This window comes from Perca flavescens, chromosome 6 (assembly GCF_004354835.1).
Source record: "Perca flavescens isolate YP-PL-M2 chromosome 6, PFLA_1.0, whole genome shotgun sequence".
Classification (NCBI taxonomy): Eukaryota; Metazoa; Chordata; class Actinopteri; order Perciformes; family Percidae; genus Perca; species Perca flavescens.
The window spans coordinates 19592402-19611796 of NC_041336.1; the positions used below are offsets into that span (position 1 = coordinate 19592402).

At 39.3% G+C, this 19395-nt stretch overlaps 3 protein-coding genes across 9 annotated transcripts in view; 1 reads left to right on the top strand and 2 right to left on the bottom strand.

Moving 5' to 3' along the window:
* The window catches only part of adam22 (ADAM metallopeptidase domain 22), a 57086-nt gene extending 53120 nt beyond the window's left edge, over positions 1 to 3966 (bottom strand). The window contains exons 1-2 of the mRNA XM_028579887.1: positions 3685 to 3966; positions 3228 to 3388 (exon numbers count right to left, since the gene is read on the bottom strand). Of these exons, the coding sequence (XP_028435688.1) occupies positions 3228 to 3388; positions 3685 to 3781 (258 nt within the window). The 5' untranslated portion in view covers positions 3782 to 3966. The remainder of the gene's footprint in view (positions 1 to 3227; positions 3389 to 3684) is intronic.
* Positions 3967 to 4770: 804 nt separating this feature from the next.
* dbf4 (DBF4-CDC7 kinase regulatory subunit) lies at positions 4771 to 14965 on the bottom strand. Of its 3 annotated transcripts, none has more exons than XM_028579999.1 (13): positions 14888 to 14965; positions 13466 to 13607; positions 10267 to 10436; positions 9729 to 9932; positions 9540 to 9590; positions 9382 to 9451; positions 9205 to 9281; positions 9029 to 9074; positions 8894 to 8939; positions 8672 to 8797; positions 7825 to 7939; positions 6924 to 7042; positions 4771 to 6795 (listed from the first exon to the last, which is right to left on the bottom strand). In XM_028579999.1, exons 2-13 carry the CDS (start codon positions 13515 to 13517, stop codon positions 5994 to 5996), a joined length of 1878 nt encoding a protein of 625 aa, XP_028435800.1. In that variant the 5' UTR covers positions 13518 to 13607; positions 14888 to 14965; the 3' UTR covers positions 4771 to 5993. The 3 variants fall into 3 exon arrangements, with proteins under 3 accessions (XP_028435800.1, XP_028435799.1, XP_028435801.1); XM_028579998.1 differs by lacking the exon at positions 14888 to 14965 and adding an exon at positions 13767 to 14219; XM_028580000.1 differs by lacking the exons at positions 4771 to 6795; positions 6924 to 7042; positions 14888 to 14965 and adding an exon at positions 13767 to 14219 and having other exon boundaries at positions 7848 to 7971.
* On the top strand, positions 13789 to 19370 carry slc25a40 (solute carrier family 25 member 40). 5 transcript variants are annotated; one of them, XM_028580006.1, is made up of 11 exons: positions 13789 to 14087; positions 14576 to 14655; positions 14868 to 14976; positions 16411 to 16470; positions 16560 to 16666; positions 16814 to 16881; positions 17245 to 17369; positions 17887 to 18170; positions 18288 to 18369; positions 18926 to 19003; positions 19101 to 19370. In XM_028580006.1, exons 3-11 carry the CDS (start codon positions 14877 to 14879, stop codon positions 19232 to 19234), a joined length of 1038 nt encoding a protein of 345 aa, XP_028435807.1. In that variant the 5' UTR covers positions 13789 to 14087; positions 14576 to 14655; positions 14868 to 14876; the 3' UTR covers positions 19235 to 19370. The 5 variants fall into 5 exon arrangements, with proteins under 5 accessions (XP_028435807.1, XP_028435806.1, XP_028435805.1 ...); XM_028580005.1 differs by lacking the exon at positions 13789 to 14087 and adding an exon at positions 14107 to 14241; XM_028580004.1 differs by lacking the exon at positions 13789 to 14087 and having other exon boundaries at positions 14458 to 14655.
* The last annotated feature ends 25 nt before the right edge of the window (positions 19371 to 19395 follow it).

The window sequence follows — 19395 nt, forward strand, 5'->3', positions numbered from 1 at the left end:
ACATACTGTATACACACTTAAGTAAACATGCACATTTTATTGTACCTCAATGACCATTGATTTCTATCTTTATTAGCAGACTGGTTTTGTAACAGTTCCACAAAGCCAAGGATTCATTGAAATAGCCTACCTAAACCTATACTGAACCATATTTTTGTCTGGCAGCAATGATGCATGTACACAAACATAGAAATGTACACTCTTTCTTTGTCTGACTGCATGTGCTGCTGTGTTTGATTGATTTGGCTCGAGGAGGATCTGATTCATTCCCAGTTTTGGACACATGGTACGCGCTTGGGTCAATGAGAACTCCCCACAATCATTCCTGTGCAGGTCCAGGGGGTCCCAGAGCTCAGCTAAAACACAGCTCACCCTCTCCCAGGCTCGGCCCGCGGGCTACCTTCATTATAGACCGGACATCGCATGACAACGAGGGGGGGAGGGGTGTGTGTGGTTTTTTGTTTCCATTTTGAGGAGATGCCCCTGGTGCTCACCCAAGTACGACCTTAGCCCGTGTGGTCCCCACTGACCACGGACGCTATTGTTGTAGGCGTGTGTCTGTGCATGGTCAATGCATATAAGAGCGGGTAAGAGGGTGTGTGTGTGTGTGTGTGTGTGTGTGTGTGTGTGTGTGTGTGTGTGTGTGTGTGTGTGTGTGTGTGTGTGTGTGTGTGCGTGTGCGTGCGTGTGTACGTACAAAGGGCAATCCCTTTCCATGGCACACTTGTGATGAAATCTAATCTGGTGGATTGGATCCATGATGGGAGGCGGTACCAGTAATTGTGTTTAATGAAAGCATATCCCAGCATGACTGAGCCGGGCCAATATTCTGAGGCCACCACTGACTCTTCTTACATTGATTTCTGAGTTATAGCAGGCCTGACTTTCCACTCACGACTGTCAAACTATGACTAAGTGCTATCAATGCACTGCACACAGACAGAAAGGCAGGAAGGCAGACCAACACACACAGATTCCACTTAAAGAAGCATTTGCTTTTCCACCAAAACAACATGAGCACTTTTCTGAACTCCCCACTGCTCATTCAGTGGTGAAGCTGTTTGTGTCTGAAACTGAAAATAGGCAATGCAACAGAAGTCTATAAATAACCTCCGGTGTGTCACACATTTTCAGAACTATTTGACAGATTTGTTTTTAGGCTGCTGATCTAAAAACAGCCAAATAACTGATCAAGCTTTGTGCAAGTGACATCACGGCTAATTGCAGCCCAGATTCAACTCTCTGGAGAATAAAAAACCTCAGAACATCAAAAATCTAATCAAAGATGCACCTGTCTCCTCCTCCTCCTACCTGGGATCTATTCCTCACTTGCAATGTATATTGTATAGCTTTATTAGAACGTTGAGGCTGTTATTAATTGCCTGTTATTTTATTAGCTGCCACAATGATTTTTTCAGAGTAAAATAAATGCACCTCCTGAGCTGTAAATTCAGGAATTACACACTTATCCTGACTGGCTCCAGAGAAGGTAATTGACTCGTGGAAATAGGAGGTTTTAGGTATGATGAGATATGGTTTGAGCAAATATTCTGAAGAAACTTTGTAGAAAGTATAAATGTTTCTTTGCTCTGCAGAAATCTGTCTCGCTTTAAACTCCAGTTACGTGACAGACCTGTGATGGAGGTTAGTCTCTGCTTCAAAAGGAAAACATTAAAATGATATCTGATGGCAGATGGTTCCTGTTAGCTTGTTTACCCATCAGGATGCAGCTCTGTCTGAGGTGTGAGAGAGACAAAGGGTTAACACCTCCCTGCCTGTTACCATCTGTAGCCCTCTCCACAATCAGAGCCCTGAATAGGCTAGCCTACACAAACTAAGCTGCACAAATTAAAAACGCATGACAGGTTTGCACAATGTTAATTGACTCATCTCTTGAAATGAACCCAGCAGACATGTTGCTTCACTGAACTGAGTCAGTGAACACAGTAACAGTGATTACGATTATTACGGCACTGTATCAATTATTACAGACAAGGCCAAATTACTCTGGTAAGCTTTCTTGTTAAACAATGTTGTTGTGTTCATTGGGTTTCAATGATCACCAATAGCTTTCAGCATAATTTTGTTACATTGTGGATTTAGTGGGTGGCAATATCCAAACTTAGTGCAAAACTAAGTTTAACCCATGCATAGCCTACTTTACCTACAAGCCTAGAGGGGGTTGTTTGTTCCAAACACTGGCAATAGTACAAAATATAATAACTGTAAATGTTTGTATGTATGTAGCCTATGTATTTATGTATTTCCTTATTTAAAAAAATTAATTTCTTGGGAATCGATCCCTCTTTCCTGCAGATTATCACAGTAAATATTTAGATACTCAGCTAGTAGCCTACACCCAACTGATATTGATTTATTTGAGAGCTAAAAGAATCTGATAATGGTATATCAGCCAAGTTCATTAACTTAAACACAATACATAAAACAAAAATAACGATTCTTCAAAGTTGGTTATTAAAGAATTGTGGCCAAATGTTCCAAAGCAGGACACTTAACAGTTAAATAAACTTTAACCTCAGTGCCTCCTGGTGGACAGCCTATGTAATGGTGACAGTTTTTTTTATTATTATTATTACCTTTAAAATAGTGTATCTTTTAGCATTTCTGTACTGCAATTTCTTGGTACATATCAGCCACCATATACACGGATATCTGTGATAAGCAGAAATCTGCTGATAATATCGTCCACTCAGATATGCATCAATCAAGCTCAATGGTTAACCTGGGGTGACTTTTTATTTTTATTTTTTACCAACTTTTATTTGTCTTAATAAAGTGAAGAATGCTTCAAAATGGGACAGGAGCTGGTATAGGTGAGGCAGCCGCTGGGATAGCAGCCAAGCTGCTGGAACATTTTTATTAATTATGCTGCTGATTTCCTACAGAAAATGTGCAGTATGGACAGAGTAAAAATGTAGGACCTATTAATAAGCTTAGTTTAGAGCAACAGTGGTCAGCTGTTTGCATGGCCTGTTACTGTCTAAATGTTTCTGCTTGTAATTAACTAATTATTAATTTCCCCTCTGAGGACAAGCGCAGAGCAGATGAATCAATGCAAACATAAACATGCAGGAAACAAACAAACAAACAAACAAACAAACAAACAAACACACACACACACACACACACACACACACACACACACACACACATTCCATGCAGAGATTCCTCTCTCCATCCTGACAACACTAGTAAACACTGTGTACCTGTGTGGAGCCGGGGCTGGCTTTAGCCCTGGTGCTGAGCTCATCCTCTGTGATCTGACTGTGGTTGTGCCTGCTGTAGAGCAGGCGAAGAGGCACCGTGTCCTCCTTCCCGACAAACCTGCCTGCATCACGAAGAGCCTTCAAGCTCGACAAGGCGTCTCCTGCACAGAGAGGAAAACACCGATTTCATTACCCGCCTGTCCCTCTTTGCGGGAAACAGAAGTGATACAGAGACGCATACATCACAAACACCGCCATCTGAAATGCCGATTGGTCCCATTTCCTTTGATAACACGAACCAGCTATCGGCTATATGCATATTTTAGATGGAGAACATGAAGTAGCCGAAGGTATGATACAAAAAAACAAACATACACAGGCATATTGACGGTGATCAAACGCTTTGTTTGCGCGATAATAATGGATGTAATAGGTTATCCAAAATTACATCAGTTACCATTTTTGGCATTAGGGCTGCTCTGCTGACCGACGTGCATCAATCCACAGACGCACAAAAGGGAAATCCACCATCGCGGGCGCATCATCAGCATCATCACCACCTTTCTCTCTTTTGTTGAAAATTATAAAACAATGCGGTATTCCAGGAGCAGGCTCTCGGAGTCCTGCCTTCGCTAGGGGAGCTTGAAGCCGAGGCTTGTCGTCTGGTTAGCGCAGTCCCTTTGGTTGGGGGCCATCGGGGTCCTTATGAGTCTGAACGCCGAGCGCGTCTGAGCGCGCCGAGACCCCACGGATCAGCAGCACGGAGGAGGAGAGAGAGGGAGAGAGGGAGGGATAAATGGAGGGGAGGAGAGGACTGGGGACACCTCCTTAAACAGATCAATATCCAGCGGCTCACTGCAGAAACGCCTAATGCATAAATATGAGCGAGCCGTGGAGACGGGATGGACAAAAGCTGCGGGCCCGACCTTCCGCCGACTGGGATGATATCAACGCCCGCCTCCTCCACCTTCCTCCATGTTAAATTGCTGCAGGAGCGCCATTCCTGCCCAAATATGCCTGCTATACAAGTACCATGAGTCACTCCATCTTCTTTTAGGTTAATAACTGGACATTTTTATTTATTCCTATATGTGCGTGTGGTGATATTGTTTTTGTTTTATAATTGTTTTTCCCTTTAACAATACAAGATTGATCATGCACTTCAGTCCGGTCATAATTTCCAGTTTTGCGAAAAAAAATGGGAACATATCAACAAATCATAAGCAGTTTCTCAGCTACATAGGGAAACTTCTCATTCATATATTTGACATCTTCCACAAACCTTTAAACAACAAAGCGAGACTACTTCCACCCAGGACTGGGGCCTTTGTGTTAAGTTTGCATGTTCCCATATGTCTGCACGGTTTCTTACCAGTTTAAAGAAATTAAGGATTAAGCACTTTGAATTGCATTGCTGCTGAACTGTGCTATACAAATAAAATTGCCTCGCCTAAAGACTTTGTACAGAAGGTGCCTACATTTGAGTGTGAATGGTTATCTATGTGAGGTATAGACTCCAGCCCCTGCAACCCTGCAAAAGATAAACGTGTATAAATAATGGCCAGACCCTTTAATGTGTGGTATACAATAGCATGTATGAGGCAGGAACAGTTTGTGCACCATGATCATAAAAGCACAGTGGCAACAGGTTATAATCTGTATGAGAGGAGAAAAAAATAATGAATGACATTTTGTTGCCTTTGCCAGTTTATTTGCAGCTGTGCTTGTACCTCAAAACAAGTCTTTTTCTTAATAAGAGGCACAGAGACTGCCATTTGACCCAGTGCATCCATTTAAGAGCAGTCAGAGAGAACAAGGGCACTATGCTAATGCACTAAATACGGGGAAAAGAAGAAGCTGAGCTAATGTATCAGAAACAGCATGTGAAGCCAGGTCATGAAAAGTGCACTTAGGAAGAATCCTAAAATGTCATATACATAGTACCACACATGCAACCTGCAGGTCATGCACATTAAAAGACATATGCAACCACTTTATGTATTTTGTATACATATAAAACCAGTTCCCTGTTCCTCTAGGAAGATTCAAGTCACCTTTCTTCAGATAACTGCCTTTTTTTTCATATAATGCTCCTTTTACACATACAGTGGAAACGACTGCATGCAGAGACTATGAAAATAAACACTTCTGTTAAAATTAATTCATACAGTATTATTTCATTGATTTTCAATTGGCAAGTTATCAAATTTGTGAAATTATTTAAAAATACATGTGATACAAATGACTGTTCCCTGTCTAAAATAATGCCTCCTTAATACTTTGTAGGTATGTCACTAAATTCTGTACATTTAAGACCAATTTTATGGCAATATTAGTTTCAAATACATTTCTTCAATTTCCAACTTCTGTGTTGTCTTTGGGCTGAGTTTAGAATTTAAATATAAATGTATTTTCAACCAGTTTTAGCAGCACAAGAAAAAATTATTTTAATTGTAAAGAGAATTAGGAATGTCATCGTTTGCTTGTTAGTTTTATCTTATACAATGATGTGTACAAAATGCTACAGCACATCAGGAGCTGCCTTTCATCGGATATGAAACAAAATGGAGAAAAGAATTAGGCTTTATTCGTCCGTGAAAGACAATAAGCCACTGTAGATCACTCAGCCATAGTTAAACTGATGTTTCTGAAGATAAGATAAATCTAGTAGCTTCTATAGTCCACGGCACAGAATGTCATTTGGATCAAGTATTGGAAAAGGCAATAATAGTCCAGATCATCCCTTCAGTTCAGTCCCCTCACTTCCTAGTCCTTAAAGCCCAGAAATTCCACGTCATCACTTGACTGAAAAAGTTCCCAAAGTTTGAGCCTGGAGTCATTGGGAATGTCACTTGGCTTTACCTGTTCAACGTGTGGGTTCGCTTTCCGTCTTTTGCGTTTATAAACTCTCACCCTCCTCTGTATTTTCCGGACCGGAGAGAAGCTTAGTGAAGGAAGGCTCACTTCTTCCCTTTCTGAGAGGCTGTTTGTAGTCATTTTGTCAGGCAATATGTTTCCATCCTCAACAGTCTCATACACTAAGGAATCCTGTTTCTTATCAGACTCCTCTTGTTGATTTGTTTCAACATCAAGGCATTTTGAAGAAGCTTCATTCTGTACATTCACATTATGGAAGTGAGAGGTTGAGCTGTTCATGTCTTGAGTTATTGTTTGGTCCACCTTGTTGACCAGAGTATCTCTGGAGGGAAGACATTCACCTCTAGAGGGGGCCATTTCCATCTTGGGCTGAGGAATTGGAGCTTGCTCAGGTTTTTGAGAGCAAGAAGTCAAAGAATTTGGCCTACATGGCCGTTTACGTGCAATAGATTTGTGCTTGGATCTGTCTGAGTGTGTGTAATAGCTCCTCTTCTCCCCCTCCCTGTGAATCAGAGGAGCAGAACCTGCATCTGATCTGATTTTTAAAGTGTGTCCTGAATAAGAACCCTTGTGCCCATCGAGAGTCTGGTGCTGCTCTTCTTCTGTGGTATCAAGATCTCCCTTGTGTTTTTGCACAGTTTTCCCACATGGTCCAGGAACAATCAGAACAGAGGAAACACTGCACTTTGGTCTAACAGCAAAGAAAAGAAACAAATGCATGAATAGAATGAAACAAAGATAAAAGTTATGTCAAAAACACATTTTCACATGCATTTCTCTCTTCTGAACACTTTTTAAAAAGGGATGTGGACAAATTACCTTTTAACTTGAGTTTTGATGTGGAGAAAGTTGCAGTGCTGCAGAGTTGAAACCAGTTTGTCCACCACCAGGTATTTGTCACTCTTGGAGAAAGCCTTGTGACGTTCACTCTTTAGATGCTAAATAAAAGAAAAATCCCTCAGTTGAACAATTGAGCATTACAGCGGTCCAGTGGAAGCTACTGAGCATACAATTTCCTCTGACTCATGGGCAACTAAATATAAAATAAACCTAGATTGATAAAAAAAAAAAAAAATTAGGCATATCAGGGTTTTTAGACATATCAAATAAATCCATTTGTCAGTTTAATTAAGGTGAAACTATTACACAAAAGGACTGTATAGGAAGTATTGTCAATATCATTGTACAACACTACATATCTAGCTATTTTTTAATTAGCAGTTTGCCATACACCTTATGTCACTCTGTTCTAGGTGTTAAAGGCTGAAGTAGTGCCTTACTAGCATCATAACATTTTTTACTTAATACTGTTTGCAAGTTTACCAGCTGCTGAGTTGGACATTTATTATTTCATAACAAATTACCAAAAAAAAATAAAAATAAACGCCAAAATAATGTCTAAACACATCTTTATCTCGGTTAACTTTGATACATTTAAGTACGCTATGACCCAAATGAAAATTAAGTCAAATAAATAAGACAAGAATGCCGTCTCCATATAGTCTTTCAAAATAAAGAGCAGTTTTGCAGCTTTCATATTGGCACTACTTTCATCAGTAAGCCCTGCAGTATACACTTTTAATGTTTGAATAGTAGGATCCAAAACATATATGCCTTGTGCTGTGTGTGCGTTTTGGCTTATGTGGCATTACCATCAATTATTGTATTACAGTCATGGTATTGCATTGACAGTTTTTCGCTTTTACACGTGATAACTTACCGTGGTGACGTTCTCATATTTGATCATACAGCACTCGCAGTAGCCACCTCGTTTCTTGTCTCTCGTCTTCTTTCGGCCGTGTTGTCGCTCTTCACTGGCTGAGGCGTTCACACCTCTGTTCCCAGAGTGTGCACAAATGAAACCAAACTAAGATAAAAACAGTTGGGATCTCTGCATTTTAATATATTTTAATCCTGTCTCAATGGGTCGCTCCAGCAGGACCAACTCAAATTGTGGGGACAAGCATTTTCAAACCCACAGAACTAAATTCTACTCATATCCCAAAATTTCAAAATATACCAAACGTGTCAGACTGATTTACAGATAATGTGTAGGAAAGCATGCAAACAGTGCAGACATTTGTGAAAAAAAAGGATGTATTTTTAAACAGTGTGGAAAAATCATGTGTTAAGCTTCACCACACAGTATAAAAAACAAAACACAATTAGAGAAAAGACAGGGTTCAAAATTAGCATAATCTGCTAGCCAAATGCTGGGAAAATATGCAAGTGGCTGGTAGGTTTGCTTCAATCACCTCCAAAAAAACAATGGTAATCTATTGAGTGGCTGGTGGATGAAAAAGTTCATTTTAAACCCTGTCAACAGAACATCAATAAACAACAATACTGTAAAAGATATAGATCACTGAAAAATACAAAAAGGAGCTGGGTGCAAACATTAGTTAAACTTAACTTTGAAGCTCCTTAAGGGGAATTTTAGGGAGGGATATGGTAGTTCCAGTGGTTAAAATATTTAAGTTTTTAAAAATGTAGTCCTTGTGAAAGCATGACATACTGTGCTGGCCACATAAATTAGCTAAAAGCAAAGCAGAGAAGAAATCCCATACCTGTGTCCCGGCTGTTTGTTCCCAGGAGGATCCTTGTCCTCGACACAGAAAGGACTACATGGAGGAATAGTCTTCAGGTTGAACTCCGGCATGTTAGGCATAGTGAGGTAGATTGGACGGTAGTGTCTGAGGAGGGGAAAAGAAACATCTCATAGTCAGTAGATGTAAACAACTCGAAGACAACACGTGAATGTCAGCTTCTTTTAGTGTTAGGTCTCTTACCTGCTTGAATCCTCAACCTTAACAAACGGTTTACTGATCCTTCCCCCTGGAACAACAATTAAAAATGTGAGCATGTATTGTAAAAATGTAAAAAAAATATGCAAAAAAATAAAAGACAGCTACATTACATTATACCTTTGCATTTCTGAAAGCCTTGCTTTGCTTCTGACTGAGCTTTGACCTATAAAGAGTAACAGGAAAAGCATTTAAAAAAAAAAAACTAAATTCAACAATGTTAAAAACCAATCATTTTTAAGGTTACAATCCAAAAATTTGATTAGACTTTTATATATTTAAGAATTTGATCTTACACTCATTTTGACAGCAGTGGCAGCAGGACACAGTTTGCTGACAATCTTTTTTTTCTTCTGAACATATGCCATTATATCTGAATGTGCCATAAAAGAAATAAAACCACAGAAAGTCATTATTTATTTACATTATGAATTCAAATGTTATATCAACCATTATTTACAACATGAACATACCATCTATGTAGAGGATTTTCACACCCCACTCCAGAGCATTTGACAGGATCTTGTTCATTTTCACCCTCTCCTAAAAACAAACAAATGTGTATTAGCACAGAAAAGAAACAAGTTAGTTAAAACTCCTTACTAAACTCCTAAGTGTTGACTTAACAAACCTGCTCTTTCACCACTCTCTCCACCAAAGACTTCCCTCGACTTTGAACAAACTGCAACAACAAAAAAAAGGAAAAGAAAATCTATGACATACTTAGTAAAAATGATCTAGGAGGGAATTTCACTGGTAAGAAGGGAAAACTAGAAACATATCTGCACTACGGTTGATGAAACAATGAAAGTGAACTTACAGAGTCGGTTTGGCCCTGAGACTTGCTTTTGATGTTGTCCCCACGGGTGCCAGGCTGGTGCTGGTTTGTTCGAGGGGGAGGTGAACTTGGGCCAGAGTCCGGGCTGGGGACACGAGAGTCCTGCCTGAGGCACTGCACATATCTAGCCTCCCTCTTGTTGGATACCAGATACTTAATTTCCTTACTGAAGAACTTCTCAACAGTCTGAGTGACAAACGAGATAAAAACAGGATAATGATTTTAGGGAAAGCTTTACAACCTTTATACTGATGCAAACCCACAGAGTATGTTAACAGTGTCTTACAGGGTTGGATGGATAGTCAACCTAAATACATTTTTGGTAATACAAACCGAAATGTGTCAATAGCAAAGAGTATCGAAAACTGCAATCAATTTTACCTAAATACTTTATCAAGGCAAAGTTATTGTACTGCTGCCTATATTAAGCAAACAAACATTTGAAAAGTTTGGCTTGTTTTGTTACATGAAAAAAACAAAACAAAAAAAATAAAACAGGGAAAATGTGTTTTTGTCTCACCCCTCCCAGGTTTTTGATGTCATTCTCCAATGTCTCTGCTATTCTGTTTGATGGCAGATCCAGGTAAAACACTTTCCCAGCAAAAGGTTTGACTTGAGCAGTAGAGGACACACATGTTGGCTTAGCTTGGCTCAGGGCTGCGTTGTCACCACCACTACCGGCGCCTTTCCCTAAACAGGCAATCAGTGAAGTCACAGGATGAGAGAGGGAGATGACAAGTCCACTGGTAAATTTCAGCTGAAATGCTTGAATAAGTAATCACTAATAAACTGATTGATCAATCACAAATAAAAACCACATTCATTTTAATAAATGATTAATCATTAATTGAGTCATTGATCCGGTCAAATATTTGTTACATGTCATTTTGCTGACGCTTTTATACAAAGCAACATACAATTGCTACTGTATTTATGTCAGAGGTCATACGCCTCTGGAACAACTAGGGGTTAAGTTTCTTGCTCACACATTGGCGGATATACTGCAGTGTGAAACAAACCCAGATCTCCCACACCAAAGACATGGGTCATATCCTCTGCGCCACCCCCATACTACATTATACTATTCTACATTTGGAATGGTTACAGCATGCGTTTTCTTAACAGATTGAGCAACTGTTAAGACTCGGAATGACTTCAAATAAAAGGACTCATTTTATATACAGTGAGGAAAATAAGTATTTGCTATTTTGCAAGTTCTCCCACTTAAAAATCATGGAGGGGTCTGAAATTGTTATCGTAGGTTCATGTCCACTGTGAGAGACATTAAAAAAAAAAAAAAAAAATATCCAGAAATCACAATATATGATTTTTTTAACTATTTATTTGTATGATACAGCTGCAAATAAGTATTTGAACACCTGTCTATCAGCTAGAATTCTGACCCTCAAAGACCTGTTAGTCTGCCTTTAAAATGTCCACCTCCACTCCATTTATTATCCTAAATTAGATGCACCTGTTTGAGGTAGTTAGCTGCATAAAGACACCTGTCCACCCCATACAATCAGTAAGATTCCAACTACTAACATGGCCAAGACCAAAGAGCTGTCCAAAGACACTAGAGACAAAATTGTACACCTCCACAAGGCTGGAAAGGGCTACGGGGAAATTGCCAAGCAGCTTGGTGAAAAAAGGTCCACTGTTGGAGCAATCTTTAGAAAATGGAAGAAGCTAAACATGACTGTCAATCTCCCTCGGACTGGGGCTCCATGCAAGATCTCACCTCGTGGGGTCTCAATGATCCTAAGAAAGGTGAGAAATCAGCCCAGAACTACACGGGAGGAGCTGGTCAATGACCTGAAAAGAGCTGGGATCACCGTTTCCAAGGTTACTGTTGGTAATACACTAAGACGTCATGGTTTGAAATCATGCATGGCACGGAAGGGTCCCCTGCTTAAACCAGCACATGTCCAGGCCCGTCTTAAGTTTGCCAATGACCATTTGGATGATCCAGAGGAGTCATGGGAGAAAGTCATGTGGTCAGATGAGACCAAAATAGAACTTTCTGGTCATAATTCCACTAACCGTGTTTGGAGGAAGAAGAATGAGGAGTACCATCCCAAGAACACCATCCCTACTGTGAAGCATGGGGGTGGTAGCATCATGCTTTGGGGGTGTTTTTCTGAACATGGGACAGGGCGACTGCACTGTATTAAGGAGAGGATGACCGGGGCCATGTATTGCGAGATTTTGGGGAACAACCTCCTTCCCTCAGTTAGAGCATTGAAGATGGGTCGAGGCTGGGTCTTCCAACGTGACAATGAGCCGAAGCACACAGCCAGGATAACCAAGGAGTGGCTCTGTAAGAAGCATATCAAGGTTCTGGCGTGGCCTAGCCAGTCTCCAGACCTAAACCCAATAGAGAATCTTTGGAGGGAGCTCAAACTCCGTGTTTCTCAGAGACAGCCCAGAAACCTGACTGATCTAGAGAAGATCTGTGTGGAGGAGTGGGCCAAAATCCCTCCTGCAGTGTGCAAACCTGGTGAAAAACTACAGGAAACGTTTGACCTCTGTACTTGCAAACAAAGGCTACTGTACCAAATATTAACCTTGATTTTCTCAGGTGTTCAAATACTTATTTGCAGCTGTATCATACAAATAAATAGTTAAAAAAAAATCATATATTGTGATTCCTGGATTTTTATTTCTAGATTATGTCTCTCACAGTGGACATGTACCTACGATGACAATTTCAGACCCCTCCATGATTTCTAAGTGGTAGAACTTGCAAAATAGCAGGGTGTTCAAATACTTATTTTCCTCACTGTACATAATGTATATAGGGTTCAAGTGCTAAAACGGATGGTTTCAGGCAGAGGGTGAATACAGCTTTAGACAGACATCAGACAGACAGTAAACCAAGGCACTGTGTTTTTAAATAGTCCATTTCAGCAACAAGGCAATGAATCGTGCTTTACATAAAAACATGAATTAAAGAATATATAAATCAGCTTTCAGAATATGGTAGAGCTGAGCAATATATCAATATTATATTGATATTGTGATATGACACTATACATTGTCTTAGATTTTGGATATGGTAATAAGACATAAGTGTTGTATTTTCCTGGTTTTAAAGTCTGCATTACAGTAAAGTGATGTCATTTTCTTAACTAACCAGACTGTTGTAACTGTTCTATTTGCCTTTACCCACTTGGTCATTATATCCACATTACTAATGATTATTTATCAAAATTCTCATTGTGTAAATATTTTGTGAAAGCACCAATAGTCAACACTACAATATCGTTGCAGTATCGATAGGTATTTGGCCAAAAATAGTGATATTTGATTTTCTCCATATCGCCCAGCCCTAGAATACGGTATAAAATACAAGATTAAAAGTTACAGTGCAGTGTAAGAAATAAACAAATACGCTTAACGTTACTGGATATAGAAATAGAAAAGTCTTCAGCCCTGATTTAAATAACTGAAAGTTGCAGTTTTTTCCAGATATGTGGTGCATAAAAAATGAATCTCCATCTCCATGTTTAATTCTGACTCTCGGGACAGAAAGCAGACCTTTTTTTTTTTTTTTTTTTACATTAAAGCATGTAACGTTAATCATACAAGTACATACAAGTATGATCCTGAAAATGATCATAATATGGGACATTTAAAATGCAACCAGAAAACAAGAAACGGGCTATGGTAATACAAACATTTAGCAAGTGTAACACGGTTGTAAATAATAACATTACCTTGCCACTTGGGTCCTGTAACGTTACGCCTCTGGATGCGTTTCGGCTTCATTCTATTCTTTCATTGCGTAAAACACGTTTGTATTGCCTTCCTTTCTTTAGTCAACGCCCAGGATATCCTTGTTTGTCCCGTGTAACGTTACTGTAAACAAATTAAGTGTTATTTACAAAGAAGATAAACAGTAAGGCAAAAAGGGGGCCTGAATAGTAAAGTTAATATATGAACAAAGTAAAGTTAGCCTTGTGTTTGCTGTTCGACCGCTAACGTTAAGGTTAGCTACTCATTCAAATGCAGTCTTACCGTAACGTTAGTACCTCGACGTTTCCCCGTTTTTTCGGTTAGCTGCTTTGCTCAACCTACGTTAGCTAGCTACATTATTCCGTAATTTTACACTAATAAACGGCACACGAGTTGTGTTAGCGTGTTTATTACCACAAACGATCCATTGGCACGATGTTTCACAACTGTTTTGCCAGCTGTAAGTTAGTAAACTTTTTAGATGACTGCTTCGTCTCGTTCCCGCTTTAAATCCAATGGTTGAGGAAGTCTACGTTGCCATGTTTGACACTTTCCGGTCACGTAACCACTGTCACGTTTAAAAGCAGTATCAGACCAGACACGGTAATATAGATTATTTCCTTAGATTCACAGCAGTTTTCTAATTACAATAAATTCAGATTGTATTCTTATATAACCTGTCTTTGCTGAACGTTATTGTTGAAAAACTGAGAAGTTGTTTTCGGAAACTCTTCAACCCTGGCAACACCGAAAATAAGTAAACGCCCTCTTTGTGTTTGAATGTGATGTTTCCACATTGCTGTAAAAAAAAAAAATATATATATATATATATATATATATATATATATATATATATATAATTAAAAATGTATCTCGAAAAATTGCTTAATTCACAAAAACATTGTATACATTATAAGTGTATTTGTTTTTTTTATCCTTGATGTAACGTAAATGGAAGAATGTGCTCTGCTCAAATTAATATTGCGTAGGACATTTCATCACGTAATGTTTGCTATGTAAACACAGCTAGCTTCGGTAACTGTCAAGAACATAACGCTGAACACGTGTTGAGCTATGCTTTCCCTTTAAAGAGTACTGTCGGGTAACTGAACAACCTGAGAGTGCGTGTTTGTTCATGGAAGACTTCGTTGATCCTGAGGCGTTTTAGCAGGTAGGAGACGTTAAACTCGGGTTAGCCAGAAAGCTCTCTTCATGTAACGTTAGGCTAGCTAATGTTACAACACCTGGAATGATATTGTAATAACGTACTAACGTTTATGCGACCGCTAATTAGATCATTTGGCAAAGCAAGTTTTTCTATACAGAATAACTAACGTACATATTTAAATACGTCTAATGTCAAACTGTATCTTTGTATTTAAGAAGAAAACTATGAGTGGTACCAGTCCTGCTCCTCCAGCATGTAATGGCATTACTCCACTCCAACAGATGGTGGCGTCCTGCTCCGGAGCCATCCTCACATCTTTGTTTGGTAAGATACTACAGAGACTTATTATCTGTTATGTGTAGTTTTTTTTTCTTTTGAAGAACTAGGCTGGTGTTTTTACTTGTTTTTGCTCATGTAATACTTTTCATTATTTCTCATAACATTTGTTTTACTTTTCCTCCTGTTTTCTACTCAATTCAGTACATACTGAAAATCTACTTAAAACGACTTTAAACCTTAATCTCAGTTGACACTTTAGTTGGTACACCTGGTCTAAAACTAATGCAGTGCTAATACAATTCTATACTATTTTGCAATATTTTAGGCAATCCACAGTGAACATCCAGTTTCTTTTCAATTTCTGTTAAAAGTAAAGTAGCATTTTTGTGGTGGCATTGAAGCTGATGCCAAAACAATTCACAAGTCTGTTCAAGTGGTATGTTTAAATGCTGATGATAAGCTCAAAAATGTTAGAACTGAGGGGCAACTAACAAAAAATAGGTTATTGCATTTATATGCTTTGTTGTTGGAAAATCCAACCCAGAAGATAAACAATAAATGAACATGGCTGTAGTAAAATTAATAATGTGAATTTGATGTGTATTATGCTGTATAGAACTTTCATTAAAAAAAAGTGACCATGATGGACTACTTATCTGGATCATATTTAAAATGTATTAAAATGTTCTTGGTGTACTGACCCGATTGTTTTGTTACATAATGATGACTCTAAATTAAACCTGCTTGGGAGACAGAAGAAAGTCTGGCTAGCTGGCGCAACCGCAACCAAGAAAATGATAGCTCAACGCTGGGTCCTCCTCCCCCACTCGCTTTGTATAAAACAGTGGTTGCCGTATTTCCTAGACATAGTTATGCTTGAGCTCTCTACAGCAAGGATTAACAAAGCCAAGTCATCGACTATAGACCTATGGAAAAACGCAGCAGCACAGGTATCAGTCCAAATGACCTCAGCTTCACAAGAAGTAGAGGAGAGGGACTAGGCAAGGTGGGATCTGTTTTTGTTTATTTGTATGTTTTTGTTTTCCTCAAGACCACAGAGGGTGGGTGGTGGGAGAGGGTTTTTGATCTTGTTGTATGTATCTTGTGTTTGTATGTTCTGTATGTTCAAAAATATAAAAATAATAAATAATTGATCTAAAAAAAAAATGTTCTTGGTGTGCTACACCCCAAAAATCAAAAATTTGCTTCTAATTATTTATTTATTTTATTATTTCAGGACAATGCACATTTGATGAAGATGTACTATAATAATGACTACAACATGCAGAAACCCTAATGTCATGTTGTGTTTTACCTCACCTGGCAAACTTCACTGTTCAAAAACATGTACAAACATTGGTGTATGATATAAGTACAGTAGAGCTACAATTTGCATATAAAGACATCACATTTAACAACATTAATACAATGTTCCTAATTTTATACATTCAGGCTCATGTCAATTTTAATTTTTTTCAGTTACACCTTTGGATGTTGTGAAGATCAGACTGCAAGCGCAGAAAAATCCCTTTCCCAAAGGTAATGAATATGAACCACGTTGGTCTAGTTTTATGTTTTAATACAGTGAATTTTAAATGTGTTTTTTTTTTTCTTTCAATATCTTTCAGGCAAATGCTTTGTCTACTGCAATGGACTTATGGACCACATATGTGTGTGTGAAAACGGCAACTCCAAGGCCTGGTACAAAGCCCCCGGTCACTTCCATGGCACACTGGTAACCATTTCACATACCCATTGATTGCACCATTCTCTCTTTACCAAAGAAAATATAAAGTTAGTAGTTTGTCAGAAAAATGCCCTAGCTTGTTTGTCCCGACTGCCAAACAGCACGTCACTGACTCTACACTTTGCATCTCTGCAGGATGCCTTCGTCAAGATAGTACGCCATGAAGGAATGAAGGCATTATGGAGCGGTCTACCTCCAACCCTGTGAGTGTGAAGCCTTCTGTGTCTCCTTTATTCCCTCACTTGCACTTCATCCTTCCTGCTCTCCTTTTAGAGTTGAGTAATTGCGCAAACGTGGTTGGTCAACAGTCGTTTAGCCGGCAGGTGATGCACTCATTAAAGTGTTCGTTTGAAGTTGTACAGATTAGTGCAAACCACCTGAGGTTTTTTTGAGGGCAGTTTACCAAAGATTGATTTATGTTAAGTATTGTCATAATGGAATTTTCTTTAATAATTCACATTCATTAATGTATTGGTGTTGTTGTGTTTTTGTGGTTGACATTTTCCCTGCTTGGAATCATCTTGATGGAAGCATATGTGGATAATTTTCATATGTGTTATCTCCAGTGTGATGGCAGTCCCAGCTACAGTTATCTACTTTACGTGCTATGACCAGCTGTGTGCAGCGCTGAGGGTCAGGATGGGAGACTATGCTCAGGAGGCTCCTCTTCTAGCAGGTGCTATCGCTAGAGGTGAGCTGACTGCTGTCACATCAAGAGAACAAGACAGATTCCAGCTCTGTTCAATTGGTCTGCATTCAATTATTGTTTACAGAATAGAGCATATATATTTGACAAAAACATACTAGGTGAAAAGGCATTATTAGAGCTCCTTTCAGCATGGTTACCTTTTTGCAGTATTTTAATAATGCTGGTGGTTTAATTTCCAAGGGCAACCATCTATACTTTCTGCCATACAGTCCTGAATTTCTGTAATTTCATCCTACACTAGATTTCATTTAGAAAACGTAGTCCGACACATCGTAAAATGCTCCACCAAACTAAAAAATGATCTTCAATGTCATTATCACCTGGTGTTTTTTTCTTTGCAACGGTATGATTTTTGTCCTTTTCCGTCCAGCAGCAAGAGATGTGGTTGAACTCGTTTTCTGTGTGTGTGTGTGTGTGTGTGTGTGTGTGTGTGTGTGTGTGTGTGTGTGTGTGTGTGTGTGTGTGTGTGTGTGTGTGTGTGTGTGTGTGTGTGTGTCAGTGGGTTCAGCGACAGTGATCAGCCCTCTGGAGCTGATCCGCACGAAGCTGCAGTCTCAGAAACAGTCGTACAGGGAGCTGACTGACTGCATCCGCTCTGCAGTACAAACAGAGGGCTGGCTGTCTCTGTGGCGAGGTTTGGGGCCCACACTCCTCCGAGACGTGCCCTTCTCAGCCATGTACTGGTACAACTATGAGAAGGGCAAGAGCTGGCTGTGTGAACATTATAACACCAGTGAACCTACGTTTACCATTACCTTCGTATCTGGAGCACTGTCAGGCTCTGTGAGTGCATCTGCCCCTTGTCTCCTGAAACTGCTCGGCTTTCAACTCAACAGAAAATATCACAATTCATAAGTAAACCGTAATCTAGTAATTCATACATATTTCCATTTCTTTCAGATTGCGTCCATTGTAACGTTACCTTTCGATGTCGTCAAAACGAGAAGGCAGGTGATGCTGGGAGAGCTACAAGCAAAGAATTGTAATTACAACATTCATTCTTTGTTATAATAATTAGTAAATGCTTCTGACAATTGCAAAGGTTGTACATTAGCCGATTCCCAAACAGGGGTATGTTTTCCCCTAAGTGGTACTTCTAAACATTGTCTTGGATTCCTTTAATCCAAGACAATGTTCTCTTTCAGTTGACAATATAAGAGAACCCAAAAATACCAAATATGCCAGGATGAATTTTGAGTTTTGGGCTAAAATGTCACTCAGTGTAAATGGCCTCAATGAAGAGCTGGAACAAGATGACACAGAATATATAAGCGATACTGGTAGGCAGTGTGGAATAAGATGATCCCTTTTTTTCTACATTAAAGTTAATTGTATGTGAATGGGTTAAATCATTTAAAATCAACACATTTGGAGCATGACAGGTGGTGTTGAGGAAAAGTTACTTGAGCTCATCTGACAGGGCTGTATGTTCAGACAGAAAAAGTTGTTCTACATTATTGACAATACATCACTTGTGTTCCGTTTTTGAATGGCGTTAATGTGTCATTTGATGTTGACTGTTGTCTTTGTCTCATAAGTGTCATGTCAGGACTCCTCCACCTTCTGCGTGATGAGCAGGATTGTGGCGCAGGACGGCTTCGGTGGATTGCTTGCAGGTAGATACTTGTGTGATATTTTGTGAGTCATTATAGTTACCTACATGCCAACTACATGGGATGTAATCACTCCTCTTTTCTGTTGTCTCTCTGCCAGGTTTCCTCCCAAGGTTGATCAAAGTGGCCCCAGCCTGCGCCATTATGATCAGTTCTTATGAGTTTGGAAAAGCCTTTTTCCGCCAACACAACCAGGAAAGGATACTCGGGCCACTGCAGACCAGTAACACCTGATAGCTTTACAGTCATTTCTCTTCAAATCAAACACTACTGCTAGACTATACCTGGAAGTGAAGAAAATAATGAAATGCTTGACACTTTTCTGAATTACAAGATTAATATATTCCTTTCATTAGGATTTCTAATTTAATATTCTATGGGGTTTTTTTTTCACC